This window comes from Lycium barbarum, chromosome 2, assembly GCF_019175385.1.
Source record: "Lycium barbarum isolate Lr01 chromosome 2, ASM1917538v2, whole genome shotgun sequence".
Taxonomy (NCBI): Eukaryota; Viridiplantae; Streptophyta; class Magnoliopsida; order Solanales; family Solanaceae; genus Lycium; species Lycium barbarum.
This window is the reverse complement of record NC_083338.1, coordinates 9799922-9812695: the sequence shown is the minus strand read 5'-3', so window position 1 is coordinate 9812695 and position 12774 is coordinate 9799922. Positions and strand designations below refer to the sequence as shown.

The following is a 12774-nucleotide window of genomic DNA, read 5'->3' as shown; positions in this document are numbered from 1 at the left end:
ATTTCGGGCAAGATTTTATTGAAACCTATCGTCTTCTTCATCTCTCTCCCTCTCCACTTCTAGAAAAAGCCTAAATCCCCTTTAACCGAATTCAGACCGTGCCCTTTCCATTTTCACGAAATCTTTTGCTTTAACATAAGACTTTCAGAAGTTCACTGCAAAAGATCAAAAAACGAACAGCTTTATTCAGATTCAACGACTCGTTTTTGACTGGTTTTCGAAATTCAAGTTCAAAAACCCCGCCCAGATTTCGAAACCCTAGAGTTGAAGCTTCACTATAAAATGGCCTTACACTCTCAGCCGAAAAAAAAAAAGGAAAAAGGAGGGATACTTTACTACCCTCAACATTTCTACTTTACCTATTCAAAATCTGGGATTTTTGTTTAAATTCCGTTCTGTTTTCGAGTTCTGATCGAGAGTAGATTCGACGACGCCGACGCTCCGTTCACTGCACCAACAAGAAGTAAACTCAGATCCTATTTTGACTCGTTGGTTTCTTCAATTAAAATTCTGTGTTTTGCTCGAAAATCTGTTGGAATCCCCTTGTATGCAAATATGTTTATGATCAAGTTATGATGTCGATTACTGTTTCGAATCTCCGAAGTCATAGTATTTGAGTGTAATAGAAATCATGCCTTTAGTGTTTTATTTTGGACATATGACTATTTTTGAAGCATGGGCTTGACTGGGATTTCTATGTTTTAAGAGTCATGTTCGGGGGTTTCGTTCCTCAAATCGTTAAAAACGAGTGTAAGAGATTATGGACAGAATATCCGTACTTTTGTACATAGGTTAGAAACTATGATCATGGTCTTTATGTTAAAATATGTGTTGAATGAAACATTCTTGAGCTGTTTCATATAATCTATGCCCTGTCGAGTTTTCGTTTGTCTTTTTTTTTTAAGGAACTTTATCACTTCAAAGCTGCAAGATTGTATTTGTCTTAAAAATGGTTCTGTTCTTGTTATGTGGGATTAGATAGGAGTTGGTTTTTTCACTGTTTAGTGTAGGAACTGATTTAGGAAATAACGTCGCAGCTTTGCTGCCTAAAATATCCTTAATGGTAGATTTTGTTTCAACCTAATTAAGTGTTTATTAGAAGAATAGAAGACTCAGAGAATCATGTATGTTAATGCTTTGGAGGTGATAAATGATTTGAATAGACTCTTTCAAGCCGCTGATTTCTAAAAACTGAATTCTTTTCTTACCTGAACCTGTTGTATGCTTTGTTGTCTTCCCAGAAAGGTCTGTCGAGGTTTTAGTATTTTTCCCTTTCTTATTATTTGAAATAAGGAGGAATCTGTTTGTTCAATCATTCTTGGTCTAGGATGTTGTTTAGGTCTTTAGCCTATTTCAATTCAGTTAACTCAGAAAAGAATGTCCTCTTGCAAGAAATTCAGGTTTGTTGATAAATAGTTTTAAGCAAAACTTGTTGAATATAGATGAGGAGATTATATCCTACTCTTGTTTTGAATTAATTTGACGAAATTAATGTGCTTAACTCTTTTCTTCAATGGAATCCCACAGTGGTACTTTGATTGTTGTGGATATTATTTAACCAATGCATATTCGATTTGTTTGGTTCCGCACTGATAAGAAAACAAATTAGCTACTGGTCGTTCCATGTTTGCAAAAAATGAAAACAGTTTCATCTAATTGAATATACTGCTTTGGACGATAATTTTTAGTATGAGTACTATCATGTTGGAATCTTGTTTTCCTTTCATTATGTGAAATGAGTTAATGATTAAATGATAGATTGGTTCCCTTTTTACTTGTAATGCCCCTTTATATTTGCCATAAGAATCAGATTTCCTCCATTTTTACTGTCGCTTTCTTTGTTTTGCATGAACACCGGAGCCGAAGAGTTTCATTTGAGACTCAACGACGCCAACATCACAGGAAGTCTTAGTACAAGATTCCATATCTTTGCCAAACCAAGAACCTGTCTCTACCATCTTCTATCACCGACGTCCCTCACTCTCTCCCTCGAAATAGAAAACTAAAGAGGGACGAGGCGAACAGTGAACATTTTGCTTTCATTCCTCTGATTCTCACACTTTATTCATGTTTTTTTTTTGTTCTGTTTGGATGATTGTTGTCTATAGTGTTAAACCTCGTAGTGAGAATAATTTACCCGGAACTTCCCCTTATGACACAGCTTCAAGTGCTTAACCTTAGGGAGCGGTAATTACGATGTTTTAATCATAGATATTACCCGTTAGTTCAGCCAGTACTTTAGTCAAAGAATGATTCTCTTTCGAGTGAGCTTCGATCTCGAATCGGTAAACAGAATGGTCCGTTTTTTTTACTTGAAGTTGCCATACTCCCATCTTTTGAAAAGAAAGCCAAACATTTTATCCCTACTTTGTTAAACGTTCTGAGGGCTTGAGTTTTATTTAAACTCTAAACATGGAATTTGCCACGTTAGGATTCTCATACATACATGATGTCTATTCTTATTCATACGCCTTATAATATTAACAGGGTTCTTTTCATACAAATTCATTATTATTTGTACTTATTAACAGGACTTTCTTAAAATCAGTTCAATATTAGTTATGCCTATTGATGTGGCTGGTCTCGTGTTTTGCCATTTAAAGATTTTCAAAACATCACAAATTTTACATTAACGTTAGCTTATTTCGAAAAAAAAAAAAAACAAAGCAAACTAGTTTTTATGGAACTGTTCCACTTTAGTTTCTTCCTAACATTTGAAATGCGTATTTGTTAAAAAAACCTTTACACAGTTTATATTGAACTAATATTCTTTCTATAAAACCTTTAAACGTTTATAAAAATTAATCTTGCAAACGACTGTTTTAATTTATTAGTCAATGTAACTCCTTTTCTCCAAATATTTATAAAACATTGCACCGTCTTGCGTTTTCTTCAGTTTATTTACAATTAAGCTCTTTTATACAAACTATTATATTTTCTACGAGTCCTATTTTAAATAACATTTTTACATGTCTATCTATAACTTTAGTAATACTTACAAAGCTATTTTCTTTTTTATAATACTATATTTACACTTAGCCTAATTAATTGTAAGTCTGGTCGGTTAACCATTATTAATGGAATTTAGAGGATGCCTAATACCTTCCCTCTAGATTAGTTGAACCCGTACCTAGAATCTTTTTGGTTTCGTAGACTTCAAAATAAAATCAACTTTAGATAATTACTTTAATTAACTTTAGGTGCTCTAATTCACCATAAATAAGTTTCCTATTTTCATAGGAATCAATGGGATTATTTCAAATTGTTCAAGTGGGCTGGAGACGATCTGCGCTAGGTGGCGACTCCTATACTTTAATTAACCCCGGAATTACCGGGATGTTGTAGACTATTTTGACTCCGGTTAAAATAGGGTATAACATAAGTTATAATGTCTGTTAGATCATCAAGGAAGTGTTAAACAAATACCAAGAAGGTTCCATAAGGATTCGAGATCAAACGAAGCGACGAGAACGAATTCAAAAAAATTGTGGATTATACGGTCATATATAGGGACCGTATATTTTATACGGCCCGTATACCTGACCGTAGGACCCTTCCAGTAAAGGGTGAGTTTCTGGAAGAAATATACGGTCCATTATACGGACCGTATAATTTATACGGTCCATATAGTAGACCATACATTTCGGGTCGGGTCCAAGTTCAATTTTTATATATGCACGGTTTCTTCTTCTTTTTCTCATTATTCACTTCTGCAATCTTCCTAAAACCTCTAGAAACCTCTTCATATCATACTAACACATATCCAAGAAGGGAAATCAAAGATCAAACATCCAAAGTTGGTAAAATCAAAGGTGTGGATGCTTCCTAGGGTTGATAGAAATTAAGAATCTCTTGGTGTTGGAGTTGAGTTTTTTTCTCAAGAGGAGTATTTTCATTCAAGAGACCATCTCTACATAATCAAAGGTGAGCTTTATGATTATTCCATGCTAGTGAGGGTGTTGAGTAGTTGAAGAACTTGAATTAGAAACAAGTATGAAATATGAGCTTAAGTATCCAAATAATGGTATGTTGAGTTGAAAGATAGCTTGAATCATGATTCATGGTGTAATATGAGTATAATCTTGTTATGAATGGCGCTAATGATATTGTGGAAATATTATATGGATGATAAACATGATGATGTATTATAGTTATAGTTATAGAGGATCTTGAAAGTGAATTTGGAAGTTGAATAATGTCTAATTCGAAGGAGTTTACGTATTATGATATTATGGGTGTCGTCGTGATGTTTGGGAGCTGTTTTATTATATGAGGAAAAGTTGTTGAAACAAAGGAAATGCTGCCCAATTTTCGTTAGCCTTAGTCGCTTTAGTTTAAGCTTAAGTATACTTCCAACAATCTAATCTTCGTACGAACCCTTTTGTATGTAGAATTGTGAATTCGGAAGGAGTGCACGAAGTCACTATCGTTAGGGAGATATAAAGGTATGTAAGGCTTGTCCCCTTCTTTTAAAGGCATGACTCGTGTTTTATAATTATTATTTTTTTACCCCATGACCTTCTTATATCCCTAAGAATGGAAGTTAAAGATCTTCGAGAGTTTCTTATGAGACATGTTCCATGACAGTGACGACGATAATGATGTGTTCATGAAGTCGATATTTCTACGTTTATGATTCCATTGATGCTATTCTTCATTGTGGTATCACCTCATGGTATAGTTCCTTCAAGGTGAGACATAGCGATGACGATGAAACCATAAAGTGATCGGAGGTTCACGACGTTACGTCACTCCGATAAAGTCGTAGCTTTTATTTGGGCTCTCATGCATGCTACTTATATTATATATGTATATGATACGTATATGTACATAGGGACATGGGGAAAGGTGAGGCGCTATAGACGCATAGCCACCTGATCAGCTGGTATATTATGATATCGTCCCGGACGCGGGATATATGAGAAAATGGATCGGGCTGTTCGTTCCGCGGCAATATATTGATTTGTGATGATATATGGATCGGGCTGCATGTTCCCCAACAATATATAATATATGATATGATGCTATTTATTTTATAAGCTTGCATGCATGACTCCGCCTTAAGAGGCAAGTTGTCCCAGGTTGTCTCTTTATCTTTTATTCTCTTGTTTCTTTATTATGTTATGATGCATGTCTTACATACTCTGTACATTGCTCGTACTGACGTCCCTTTTTTTTGGACGCTGTGCCCAGGCCCACAGGTAGACAGGGGGATGACCCAGCTTCATAGGAGCCAGATCAGCTTGCACAAGAGCACTTCCATATTACAGAGGTGCAGTATCTGATATATTCTCTTGTGTACATACTGGGATATGGCGGGGTCATGTCCCGTCTTCATGACTTCAGTATTTCAGTTAGAGGCTCGTAGATACTCGTGTGTAGGGTAGTAGATGTCATGCGACCCTCAATGTATATTTCGTATATTATTCTTTTGTTGCCGTGAGGGCTTATGCACATATATGTAAATGTACGTGTTTTAAAGAATAGTTTATGATCAGGTAATGATAAGCATCACCATGGTGACTATATGTGTACCAACTGGGCAGGTTAATGGTATGACGAACGGTGCTGGGTGGTCAGCTCCGGGTACTCGTCATGGCCCTCTAGTCAGGTCGTGACAATTTGCTTGTATATAGTACTTAGCTGTTTCAATGTCTACACTATTGAAATGTAAATTTTTGGGTATAGCGGGGTGAGGGAGTTTGAAAAGTATTTCTATGGTTTTGAGTGTAAGGTGGATTGTTACTTTAAATTTTTTTGAATATCAATGTTCTTTGTTTGGTTCGGTTATTTTTTAACAAAGAACATTGATATTCAAAAAAATTTTAAAAGTGGACGGACGGAGCATTTTTTAAAATAAAAAAACTGTTGCATTTATTCTGCCAATGACATGTCACCTAACACTTATCTGATCCAATAGATACTCGCCACCTGGATAACATAATTACTTCAGATCGTACACATTCTGTAAATTAAAATTTCCCAAAATAAAAAAAACAATCTCATTTCAGTACAACCGCAGGTGTGTGATCATCGGAGATTCACCGGAGAATTGACACGTGGCAGGCAGACATTAAGCCAGATGGAGTCTCACGGCGGTGGGCTCCACCGTGTTATGGTGCTCGCGTTTTGTGTGGGCGGCATTTGGTCAGCTTATATTTATCAAGGCGTTCTACAAGAGACTTTGTAAGCTTATCGCTTTCTAGAAGCTTCTATTACTTTTTGTTATGTTCATTGCTATTACTAAGTAAATGTGTGTTTAAGGTTGTTAGACAAATTGATCACACAATTTAGTACTTTCTCCGTATCAATTTAAGTGTCTTAGTTTGACTGCATTTCATACAATATTAAATTCCTGATTAAAAAAAAGTGTCTTAGTTTGATCAGGGACGAGGTTTGAGAAGCAAATGGAGACTTTTGAATCTAGATGCGTGTAGTCTTTTAAATTTTGTGGTCTTAAACTTGTCATATAAAATTTTGGAATTGGAAAACTTACTAATAATTTAGAAGGAGACACTCTTTTTGGGACAGATCAAAAGGAAAAGCGAGACACATAAATTGGTACGGAGGGAGTATGGTATAGAACAAGTATTGTTTCAAGTTTTATGGCCATTAGTTAAGAAAAAAAGAAATGTTACCAGTTTGGTTTGGGAAAAAAAGTAATTTTACCAGTGTGTACTTTCTACGATTTAAACTTTTTGATGAGGTGGTCTTACGATTCAATAATAAAAAGTTAGATATGGAATGTGATATGTTAAATGTTACTCCATCCGTCCCAATTTATGTGAATGTGTTTGACTGAGTACGGAATTGAGGAGAAAAGAAACACTTTTGAAGCTTGTGGTCTAAAACAAGCCTTAGAAGTTTTTGTAGGCTATGAATTATTTCATTAAGGGTAAAATGAAATATAAAAATCAAGTCGTTACTAAATATAGAAAGATGTTGTTTTTTTTTAAACGGACTAAAAAGGAAATAGTGTCACATACTTTGGGACGGAGGGAGTAGTAATCTTGATGATCAATGAAGAAGGAAATTACGGCAGAAGCTTACTGTGTTGAATAATGACAAGACATTGCTCTTCTTTTGGTAACTAAATTTTTTTTTTTTTTATTAGTCACCAAAGTAAGGGTAGCCCGGTGCACAATGCATCCTGCGGAAGCAGGGTCAGGGGAAGGGCCGAACCCCAAAGAGTATGATGTAGACAACTTACCCTAATGCAAGCATTAGTGGCTGCTTCCACTATTCGAACCGGTGACCTATAAGTCACACGGCAACAATACCGTTGCTCCAAGCCTCCCCTTCATATTAGTCACCAAAGTATCTTTACAAGACCATAGCTAGACCAATCTCAACCAGTTATCCGAGAGGAGAACACAGAAACTTACTAACACAGGAGCTACATAACTAGAACATACTACTATGTACTACATTTCTAATTCTAGCAGAAGCTGTGACACTGCGTACAAATGCAATTTCTCTTGCAATGCTTGCCCAATCTCTGGTTTTCTTCTCAAAGATACTTAAGTTCCTTTCAGGTCAAAGAGTTTTAGAAAACGTTCTTGGTGGAAAAAAATGTGAATGAAGGATCCCATTGAATTGAATTGGGTCCATGAATCTAAGAAATGGTGAGAATTCTTGATCTCTCTCAATATCTCTCTCAATTCGAAAATCTAGGATTTGAATTGATGTCCTCTCATTGATTCCTCCAAAGACATTGCTTTTACTATGCCATAAAGGTCAGTTGTTTGAGTTTTTGTGTAGCTTTTGTCAGAATGTATTCGGAACTCATGAGCTTGAGACAATTTTTCATTGTTCTCCCTTAGTTTGAAATGAATATATTTACAAATGGACCAGAATAGAGCATAATATATATAGAGGATTCATATAGCCCCTCCTAGCTGCTTTGGTATTGAGGTCTTGTTGATTGATTGATTGAGTTGTGTACTGTTTATAAACGTTTAAGTTAAGTTGTTTGTGTTTTGGTTTGGTTTTAGGTCAACAAAGCGGTTTGGTCCGAACAAGGAGAGGTTTGAACACTTAGCTTTCCTAAACCTGGCACAAAATGTAGTATGTCTGATATGGTCATTTATGAGTAAGTTTACAGCATTCTAGTATTGGATGTTCACATGTTTCTTGATCATTGTATATATGCTTGCATTAGCACTGGCTAGATGATTAGTTAAAAAATTCAGTATGCATTTTATGCAGTGATAAAAATTTGGTCAAACGGAAACAGCGGTGGTGCTCCCTGGTGGAGTTACTGGAGTGCTGGCATTACAAATACTATTGGACCTGCAATGGGGATTGAAGCTCTAAAGTATATTAGTTATCCTGCACAGGCATGTCTGATTTCCGTGGATTTTCTTTTTTCTTCTTGTGAAATGTAAGCCGTAGTTAGAAAATTTGCTGGAATTATATTTAGGACTAGAAGAAATGCTTTACTGGCTGTGACCGTTATCCTAGTCATGGGAGTTGACAACATCTTTGATTCTAAATGATGGCGTCTTTACTTGAAATACTAATAAACTTAATTGCCTTTGCAGGTCCTGGCAAAATCATCAAAAATGATTCCTGGTATTGTACCATTAACAAGATTCTTTTTGAAGTTGTAACAGATGTCTTTCCTTTCTTTTTCCTTTCTTGTTTTGGTTTTAGTTTTGTTGTCAAATTATCAATAAAAAAAAAAGTTTGTTGGCTAATAAGGAAATATGGAAAGCTATAGGGAAAAAGAGATCAATGGAAAGCGATAAGGTACTATAATATTTGTTGTATTGATATCAAAAGGATAGACATGTGACGGTTCGAGAGATGCTTGATTTGGCTTTCAAAGAGAACATGAGATTATCATGTCGATGAGCACATGTATTCTTTTTTTGTTTGTCGAGAATAAGAGAAAAATAAAGGAATATATGTGCACTAGCAACTATTCGTGTCGACATGAAAATACCCTTCTCATATGTATGCTAAGACCATGACCATGGAAAGAATAGCCAGTACTCGGAAAAGAAGAAGATGAAGAATAACCAGTAGACATGGAGGGTTTCCAGTCATTGTTGGTCTTTGACAGGATTCAACTTCAAGTTTTTCCAAGTTTGCTAAGAGGATATAATTTGTAGATATTCAGAGAAGTTATTGCTTGTAACTGGAGTGGTGGAGAAAAACACTTTAGATTTTGTGGACCAGAAGAAAATGTACTGAATTGCCTCATAGTCTACCTGATAATAGTATCTGAAAGTCTTGACCATTGAAGGTCAAGAAATTCCTAGAAGCAAGCAGTGTACAGTTGAAGGACTACATGGAAATTTTCATTTTTGTTGATTGGAGAATATTTACTGTAACGGATGTCTGTCTGTGTCTCTCTCTCTTTTCATATCTCTGATAAAAAAGAGTTGTTGGACTGATAAGGAGATTAGTGGAAAGCTATAGGAAAGAGGAGATTGATGGAAAACTTCAGGGGAAGATCTCACTATTTTTTCTATTGATGCGTCCCTGAGGACACCATGTATAGGACTATTTAGTGGATGATATGGAGGCTTATCAATAGGATACAGCCATGCTTATATAAATGAGTAAAAGAACCGGAAATGTTATCTAGTTTGTTATGCTGCTGGAAACCAAATTTCTTGCTTCCTTTACTGATAGATGTTTTTGCGGTGGAAATGCTGAAGTTGATATATAGTTATATTCTTATATTCATAAAGCTGTGTTTTAACTGACATATACAGTTACAATGTTTTTTTGCAGTAATGCTCATGGGCGCAATAGTTTATGGCATAAGATATACAGTTCCAGAGTATGTGTGCACACTGCTTGTTGCTGGTGGAGTATCAATGTTTGCACTTCTAAAGGTGACATTTTATCTTGCGACATCTGTCTTCTTAATAATAATTTAAAAAAAAAAAAAAAGAGAAGGGCGCCCATTCTCTCCTGTCCATCCCAGTAGTTTTCGGATTTGCTTCTTTTGATTACATGAGCAAACAGAACATGTTTTTGTGCACCAGCTCTTACCTTTCCTTTTATATTTGGTTTGTCTTCAGACTAGCTCCAAAACTATAAGTAAGCTGGCGCACCCCAATGCTCCAGTTGGATATGGGCTGTGCTTCCTGAACCTCACCTTTGATGGTTTCACAAATGCTACTCAGGATTCGATTAAAGCAAGGTAGTTTTGTTATCTGTGGTCTTATTAATGTCTTATCTTTTGGTGGATGATATCCTTCGAGTTTTTTTCAGAGGATCTGTGGTCGTATTGATATCTTTATTATAGTGGTTGGTGATATGCACCTTAATCACACTTTGAACAGTGCAAATCCATGTTTCTGACTTCATGAATATCTTACCAAGTTCTTTAAATGTTTTAGCTGAATAGTATGTGCATGTATTCTAGGTCAATCAACCACAATTTATTTGTATCTGCCTTTTGCCTCGAGTTGACTGCTATCATTGAGAAGCATGCAAATTAAGAAATGAGCTTTTGTCCTCTCTACTCCAAAGTAACTTACAGAATTTTTTCAACTATGCAATTTATACACATCTCAAGCTGGGGTTTTTGGGAATGAAATACATATGGGACCAAGAGAGGTGAGAGCAAAGCAGGCCAAGTTGGGACTTGCTAGCAGTTTTTACCAAATATTTAATGGTGGTGTGGTATTTAATAACAATTTTAGTGTCTGACAGTGAATATTATTCTCATTAGTTTCTCTTCTCCCGTGCTTAGGTCATAAAGGTTTTTCCTTATAAGTATTCTATATTTGGTGATAGTCTTTAAATCATGTTTATAATTACAAGGAAATGCTGAAAAGAGAAATGACAAACGACCTAGCTATGTAAGACATGGAAAATTGCTTGTCGGAAGTATGTCATGGTGCTTAAGTGCTTTTACTCTCTCCATCTGCTACGAGACTTTTAGTGTTTTCATGGTCCTCATCACCAGCCTACTGGTCTTTTAGGTTTTAGGAAGGCTGTAGCATTAAAAGGGTTTGTTTTGGGAGAGATGAGGCTTGGAAGGGAGTGGTATACAGGATGACCCTTACTGATTTTTTATTAACATGTAGATGTATGCTAGGAGAATTAATAATGTGTAGGGAGAAATTAGTACAACAATTCGTGGATACGCTTCTTGATAATGGAAACCATGGACGACCAATGAGGGAAGGTCATGAAGTTGAGAAGTCATTTTCTGATGTATAACGGAAGGCAAAGAGGGAAAATTTCATGAGACTGACATTTTAGTTGCTGCATTCCATTAGCACAAACATCTCTCCTTGAGCCGGGGGTCTATTTGAAACAGCCTCTGTACCCATCAAAAGGTAGGGGTAAGGCCTGCATACGCTCTATCCTCCCCAGACCCCACCTAGTGGGATTATACTGGGTATGTTCTTGTTGTTGTTGTTGTTGTTGTTGTATACTTAGATATTTTATTTTGTGCACCTTTAATTTATACTATCTTTTTTATTTGAACCTACAAAGAAGAGTAATTCGAATTTATTGGAGATTTTTAGACTTACACTGTAAAATAAAGTTCTGATTGGGCATTGACTGTTCATTAGATAGATCGATGTAAAAAGAGACACTTCTACGTTATGAATTATGAGAACTCCTATAAAGTTTTGGGAGGTTGAAGTATCATCCTCCAGTTATTTCGGGTCTGCTATCCTTTATTGGGAAGGTAGTGAAAGTAATCAAATGTTTAAAGAACACTTTTGTCTGGCTTAGCAATAAAAACTAATACCACTTAACCACTTCATTCATGCAAGTTGAAATAAATATATTTGGTGTTCATGCGGAATTTCACTTCAGAAAGTGTTGGATTGTTTGATGAAATTTGATCAAGAATAGAAGAAATTGCATGAGTATTGCTATCTGATTAGGGATTTACCAAAATATTCTGCTAGTTGAAAGAACTCTTTGTTTAATGCATGTGGCCATGTGCCTGACGGTTCATTCTTTTGTAGCATACATTTTTCTCCTCGAATTTGCTAAGGGATGTGCTAAATGTCATTGGTTAGATGAAACTTTAATTCATTTAGTTGTAGTTACTGACAAAATTCTTCTATATTGCCAGGTACCCTAAGACATCTGCTTGGGATATTATGTTAGGAATGAATTTATGGGGTACCATTTACAATATGGTCTTCATGTTTGGCTGGCCAACTGCCACTGGTTTTGAGGCAGTTCAATTCTGTAAGCAGCATCCAGAGGCAGCGTGGGACATACTTATGTACTGTCTATGCGGTTCTGTTGGCCAGAACTTCATTTTTCTAACGATTAGCCGATTTGGTTCTCTGACTAACACAACCATCACGACGACGCGCAAGTTTGTTAGCATAGTCGTGTCATCTGTGTTAAGTGGCAATCCATTGTCGACAAAGCAATGGACGAGCGTCTTCATGGTCTTCTCTGGATTGTCATACCAGATTTACTTGAAGTGGAGGAAGTTGCAGAGGGTGCCGAAGAAGAAGAAGTCAACTTAACATATTAAAATTTTGGAAGTAATTAGAGGGTTCAGTAGTTTAACCTTTTTTTTTTTCCTCACCTTTTACAGTTCCAGTGTACCGGAAGTTGCCGCACTTCCATTATAGGCCAATGTAATTCAAAAGAATTACATATATATAAAGCGAGGTGTCGAGAATTTTTAGAGAATTATTACACTTCCATGTTAGTGTTTCTTACAGTTATAGTCGCAGGGTTACATATTTGCTCAGAAGCTGCATGCTGCAACATGTATAATCTAATTTTTTTTGTTGCTGATTGAGTTCTTAAGTGCTTTCAAATGTA

General features: G+C 35.9%; 1 protein-coding gene across 1 annotated transcript; it reads left to right on the top strand.

Moving 5' to 3' along the window:
* Positions 1-5972: 5972 nt before the first annotated feature.
* LOC132626114 (UDP-galactose/UDP-glucose transporter 3) lies at positions 5973-12774 on the top strand. The gene is made up of 7 exons (XM_060340864.1): positions 5973-6186; positions 7995-8092; positions 8209-8339; positions 8544-8574; positions 9745-9848; positions 10038-10159; positions 12062-12774. The coding sequence occupies exons 1-7, from the start codon at positions 6083-6085 to the stop codon at positions 12468-12470; spliced, it is 999 nt and encodes a 332-aa protein (XP_060196847.1). The 5' UTR covers positions 5973-6082; the 3' UTR covers positions 12471-12774.